Source organism: Debaryomyces fabryi (genome assembly GCF_001447935.2).
Source record: "Debaryomyces fabryi strain CBS 789 chromosome Unknown contig00028, whole genome shotgun sequence".
Lineage (NCBI taxonomy): Eukaryota > Fungi > Ascomycota > Pichiomycetes > Serinales > Debaryomycetaceae > Debaryomyces > Debaryomyces fabryi.
In genome coordinates, this window is record NW_015385454.1 from 82544 (window position 1) to 88952 (window position 6409).

The following is a 6409-nucleotide window of genomic DNA, read 5'->3' on the forward strand; positions in this document are numbered from 1 at the left end:
TACATACGAGTCTATCTTGTGTTTAACACTGGAATTTCAATTGTGATAATTTTGCAATTGTTAGCGTTCTAACGAAAATCAAAAATCCGCGGGCTGTGCTCCTCAAAGGAAAATTTAGTTTAAGTATCGTATGGTAACTTACCAAATTTGTGATTCAAATATCAACGATATTAATTTCTTAAATCAGTAGGTAAATCTGAAGAACGTCATATTGGTCCAATATAAGTAATTCATGATGCCCCTTAAAAGGTATACTAAGTCATATATCATAGTGATTGCAATTGTATTCAGTGTGGTATTGTTATATCAAATTGGGCAATATAATCAAAATGATTTAATGGGTTCATTCAAGTACGCATATAACCAAGGGTCAAGTGTGGTCAAGAAAGATACAACAAACCAAGTGATATTTCCTAGGGATTTTCCTCTTGAAAAAGAGGAGTTAAAGGGATATGTGAAACAGAACTTTAACTTGACAGACTTGGGCAAGAGCAAGTTGTTTAAAAACGAAGATGGTATGGCTGCTTTGCCGACTTCAAAGTTTACGAAGCATAATTTGACGATTTTCAATAGTGATGCAAATATTAATCTTAATTTGAAGAAATGTGATTCCAAATTAAAGTCGACATCAGTGGTGGAAATAGACAAGGCTAAAAATATCGGAGTCTCGTTACCGGAAATCTTGACTAACTTCCTTGAGGAGTGTGAGACAAATCCATATTACAAGGAGTTAGCACCATTTTTCATTGACGAACTCAAGTTACAGTTGAAGCACAATGTGGTAGAAAAATACTGGTACAGACTTGCGGGATCTTCCGTGTGGTTGGAACAATACGGTGTTCATTTTATGATTTCAAGAATTCTTTACAGTCCTAAGGGTGCCAGAAACCAGCCTATTATATCTTTAACTTATGCGCAGATCTTTTCGAAGGATTGGAAGGAGCTCACCAATACAAAGTTGGTGGTTCCCACAAACTACATTGATGGAATGGAAGACACAGAAATGATTGATGACCAGAGATTCGAAGCATTAAAGTTTCCATATTTCTTACCTATTCCTTTTTGGCATGATTGCGATAATGTTGAACACAAATACTACGGGCCTGAAGACCCAAGAATTTTACTCGTTAAGAATACTAGAGGGTACCTAGAACCCTTGATTATATTTAACGCTTACCATCGCAAATTATCACGTTATGATGATGACGAAGACGATGGCTTAGTTTTAAAACAAGACTTCTATAGGTCCATGTTCATGAGTTGGCCATGGCAATTCCAAATGGGTAAATCGAATACAGATGGTATGGGCAATAAAGAATTTGATAGTAAGCTTTATAACAAAGTAATTGAGTTAAAGATTAAAAACATACCAAGGCAAAAGAAACAAAAAAATTGGACTCCATTTATTAGTGATAACTTGAGAACTATACATGGCTATGATAAATTTGTGAATTTTGTTTACAGGTGGGCTAATTTTGAAGTATTGAAATGTGATTTAATCAATGATTCAGGAAGCTGTTCATTCACCTATAGATTAAACCATAAGATATCTACTGAGTCACAAGTAGGGCCACTAAGAGGTGGTACTGAATTGAAGAATATAAATGACTTAATTAGATCTCAAACAGACCTACCACTTGAAACATTATTGCCGCCGCACAGAGAAATTTGGGTTGGATTTGCTAGAGCTCATTTAGATAAGTGTGGATGTGGTAATAATATGTATAGACCAAACATGGTGGTTCTTGTTAAGGATTCAGTTTTGAGTAAAAAGAATGTTAATGATCCTAAATCTCCTAAAGTGTTCAAAGACTTTTATAAGATTAGTCATATTAGTTCATCAATATCCTTTGATATTCCCATAATTGGTTGGGACTTAGAAAATCCAAAGGACGTCTGCATAGGATCGAATATTTTGATTCCAAATGGTATTTCTTCCTGGAATATTAAGTCTATTAAAGAAAATACTAAGACTGGTTTTTTCGACGCTGATGATTACATGACATTGTCTTTATCTATTTCTGATTTCACGGTTCACACCATAAATATTAAGGGATTATTGAATCAAATTCTAAACTTGGATGATAAGTCTTTGTTTTTGCCCGTCGATGATACCTCGGAAGATGGATCTTTTACATCAAATATTAAAAACTTGCATATACCGGATATCAATATAGTTGATAATCCACGTAAGAATAATTTGATATGGCTTACAGGATATAATAACGATAACGTTGTTTGTGCATTAGACAGTTCTACCAAATTCTGCGCTGCTTATGGTATGGCAAATGAAAAGTCTTTCCAAGATGATAACGAAGATTATGATTATGATCTCAATGACGATTTCGTTGATCCTAACGTATCCAAGTACGAACAGGATCTCTATTTATACAAGCTTAATGAAGAATTAAAAAAGAGGCCGAACAGAATGAATAAAAGACCACCACCTAGGCAACTGTCTCCTGAAAGGAACTCTGGTAGACAAGATATACCATCCTCAGACAACAAAGATAAATTCAAACCAAGTATTTCGAATCCTAATGACCCTGCAAAGTCCTCCAATTCGGACTAATCATGAAAGTAAAATAAAATTATCAATGAATTACTTATAACACTCGCTTGCATTATTTACTTCTCGTATGTACAACTTATATTTATTACAGTTAAATAGAATAAAATGTTTTAAATTAATCATCTATAAAGTGTAGACTCTAGCGTACTGCATAATAATAATTGGTGAATTCAAAAAAAAGTTAAAAAAGAAAATTCTCCGATACCGGGAATCGAACCCGGATCATGGCATGGAGAGTGCCATGTGATAGCCATTACACTATATCGGACTTTCTTGTGTTAGACATTAAATTGTTCAGTAATGAGTTATAATTAAAATATGGTTCAAGTACTTATCAAGTCAACTGTGTACATATTAATTATTATACGTCTATACATATCAATGTAATTGTGTACACTAGAGATTCCTTTCTGTTAACGCCTATTCTAATATTACTAGAAGAAATTAGCAATAATTTAGCTTCTTTGAAAATAGTTTCAAACTCATCCAATATGTACAGAGTTTAGAAATTTTGAAACAATCCAAGACTAATATTATATTTTAACCCTGTTGTATTTCTAATGGTTTTAATTGTACCATTTCTTTTTTTATTAATTTAATATATATAAATTTGAGTTTGTACAAATTGGATATAATTTTATTTTCGAACCACAATTATAAGGAAATATTATAAACTTGTTGATTTTGCACCCATCTTAACATTAACGTTTTTTTTTAATTTAAATTCAATTACTTTTCTACTTCCCATTATTGACAATTAAATTGCTAATCTAGAATGCCAATTGAACTTATACTTTCTCCTATATTGAGACCAGTTGTTTTAGCTAAATCCGTTTTATTCAGTCCTCACAGACGAGCATCTCGGTACATTCCTACAATTATTGATTTACCGGAAGAAAATATTTCCCAATACGCTGTATTAAAAAGATTTGGGTCTGGTTCCAAGATATTTGATGTATATGATACTGATAATGGTAAGGAGCCACTTGGTCCGACTGATCCATCGAAAAAGCTTTTCTGGTTTGTTAGATCAAGGGCTGTTAAGGGGGCATATAGAATGTATTCTTCTGCTATAACTGGTACAGGGGAAAATGGCGAAGATGAACCTGTTGCTGCAATCAGAGCTGGTTTGAGATCAAACGTCTTGTTAATTAGAGCACCTGAAGCACCCGCTGCTGAATTAGGTTGGCATATTATTGGACATAAAGTCGATGCCATTGACAGTTATAGAATGTTTACTTTAGCAGATGGAGCAACATATCAGTGGACTAGTAAAGGCATGTGGCTAGAAAAAGTTCACAACCAAGGAGAAAAAGAATCTGAAGTAAGAGAAAGAATAGCTCAAGTTATTCCAAATGGGGGCAATGGTTTCACTTTGAAAGTCAATGAAGCAAAAATTCCAAGAGAAATGGCCCTTGGTAGTGCATTATGCTCTCATATTGATCAATGGAATACAAATATTCTGGTTGGTGGTATTTACTATGCAAGACAACCAAACCAAGTTCGTTGGAAAAGAGATTAGCGGACTAATGGATGTTCTTGGTTCTGCTTTCTTTTTTTTAATAACTACAAGTATACTCCATAATATATACTTCTATAATAAGGGTATAGAATATATATCTATAGATTAAGTGTGTAGTTTTTTATTAGAATAAATATCCTTATCGAAAAATTATTTCTTAACTGTAGATGAGTTTCAGGAAAATATTTAATGGATATCTTGCCAATCGACTAAATATGCTGAAAGTTTATTCTGATACATTAATATACATCATTTAATATGTTGGCTAGTCCAAAGATTAACGTCGTGTTGACAATAGATTGCAATGGCTGAAAATGGCAGGTTGCGAAATTTAGTGTCAGATTTGAATCGCCAGAAATACGAGTCTTTGCTTGTCGACTAGTTATGCACCAAAGAACAAGAATTTACACTCTTGTATAAGAATCGAGTGATATCATGAAGTTTCTTGTTTGTTAGAAATCCACAAACTGAACATGAAATTGGGTGTAACAGGTTTTATTTATTTTTTGAAACTCTCGTTATTACTTCGAGGAATTTTTGCATCTTCTCTTGAAGATGACGAATGTACCGAAAGTGAAGATCCAGACTATACGGATGAAAATTCCATTATATTGAGAACTTCCAACGAGAGATACACACAAACTGCTACCAGCATTGTTTATGTATACTCGCCCCAAACTTCCTTTAACTCGCTGATGGGTCTGGGTCATCCAACTACCATACTAATTGCCTCAACCCTTATTGAGATCCTCACTATTACTCCAGCACTAGCTTATGCAAAGGAATCGTACATGCTTTCAGATAAGGAAACTACTGATGTACCAACGATTTCAAACAAACCTTTGTCACAAATTATTTCAAGGTGTTCTGGTTGTTCCACAATAGCGAATAATAGTCAAAACAACAATACAAAGACTAATGAGCCAATTTCAAAATCTGAAAATTCCTATCCCTCTGTCACTTCACATGGCAGCTCGACCACCGTATCATCAGCTGGCATTACTTCAATTAAATTTCACTCTACAAGTCCCTCAAGCCATACTAGTCCTACAAGCTCAAATTACAAATCTGTGACTTCCGAAGAGTCTTTATCAAGAACAAGGTTGACTTATTCATGTGATGCAAGCTTATGTCTTTCCACGGATTTCACTAATAGTACCACAAGAAACGTGAATGCCCTGTCATGGGCATCCCAGAAATCTACAAAATCCCCGAAAAATAAAACAGAAGCTACCAGTAAAGACAAAAACGACAAGACTTCCTATATTAAAGCTTCTATGACGTCCACTTTTGTTGCTACAACGTCATATCACTACTACGACTCTGCTGGCATTAAACAGTCGCTCGATGCCCCAATTTTTTTAGCATTGTTTCTACTTGACATCATTTCTTTTTGAAATACCTAACAATATCAAATGAAGTCTCGAATCCTTTATTCATTGACATCATATAGCCCTGAAAACCTAGTGTATTATCCATTTATGTTCCTTTTAATGTATAAATATTTGCAATAATTAGAAGAGGTCGTGTAAGCCACAGGAAGTTTTTTAATGTAAAAGACCATCTAGTAAAAATTAAAGGCAATATAAAATTTTTCTTTTCTTTCTATTAGATTTTTTAAAATATAAAGAATATATCAATAATGACTGAACCTAATAAGATTTTCGTTAGACCATTATCGTTCGAAGGTATGTTTGAGTTGTTTTTAAAAAAAACGAATTGATTCCCAGGAAGGCAAAAAATACTAACCCATTATATAGTTGAGCGTGAACAAGTTGAAGCACATTTTAGTGACATTGGCCCTCTTACCGATGTCCAATTAATGAGAGGTTTTGCTTTCGTTACTTTTGAAAACGAAGAAGATGCCAAGCGTGCTGTTGACACGTTAGATAACACTGATTTTGAAGGTCAACCATTACAAATCGAGTTCGCACGTGAAAAGAAGGAAGATACTAGAGGTCAATTTAGAGTTAAGGTTACCAATTTACCAGATGGTACAGCATGGCAAGATTTCAAAGACTTTGTTAGAGACAGAACCGAATTGGCTCCAACCTTTGCCAAAGTTTTCAGAAATTACGATACCGATGAAGTTATTGGTGCTTTAGAATTCGGTTCAGCCGATGAATTAGCTACCGCTATTCCATTATTAAACGAATCCGAATTCCAAGGTGCTGTTTTAGCAGCTGAAGAAGACACTTCTCCATTCGTTCCACCTCCACCAAGAAGAGGTGGTTTCAGAGGTGGCCGTGGTGACTTCAGAGGTGGTTTCAGAGGTGGCCGTGGTGACTTCAGAGGTGGTTTCAGAGGTGGCCGTG

General features: G+C 34.6%; 4 protein-coding genes across 4 annotated transcripts; all 4 read left to right on the forward strand.

Moving 5' to 3' along the window:
* Positions 1–337: 337 nt before the first annotated feature.
* Positions 338–2572, forward strand: AC631_01873 (beta-mannosyltransferase; the record flags this gene model as incomplete). Its single annotated transcript, XM_015610703.1, has 1 exon — positions 338–2572. One exon carries the CDS (start codon positions 338–340, stop codon positions 2570–2572), a length of 2235 nt encoding a protein of 744 aa, XP_015468511.1.
* A 775-nt stretch (positions 2573–3347) lies between these two features.
* On the forward strand, positions 3348–4094 carry AC631_01874 (uncharacterized protein; the record flags this gene model as incomplete). The annotated part of the gene is made up of 1 exon (XM_015610704.1): positions 3348–4094. One exon carries the CDS (start codon positions 3348–3350, stop codon positions 4092–4094), a length of 747 nt encoding a protein of 248 aa, XP_015468512.1.
* Positions 4095–4567: 473 nt separating this feature from the next.
* AC631_01875 (uncharacterized protein) lies at positions 4568–5491 on the forward strand (the record flags this gene model as incomplete). The annotated part of the gene is made up of 1 exon (XM_015610705.1): positions 4568–5491. One exon carries the CDS (start codon positions 4568–4570, stop codon positions 5489–5491), a length of 924 nt encoding a protein of 307 aa, XP_015468513.1.
* A 425-nt stretch (positions 5492–5916) lies between these two features.
* Positions 5917–6391, forward strand: NPL3 (mRNA-binding protein; the record flags this gene model as incomplete). Its single annotated transcript, XM_015610706.1, has 1 exon — positions 5917–6391. A coding segment is annotated over one exon (475 nt), but the record flags the coding sequence as incomplete, so codon positions are not given.
* Positions 6392–6409: the final 18 nt, after the last annotated feature.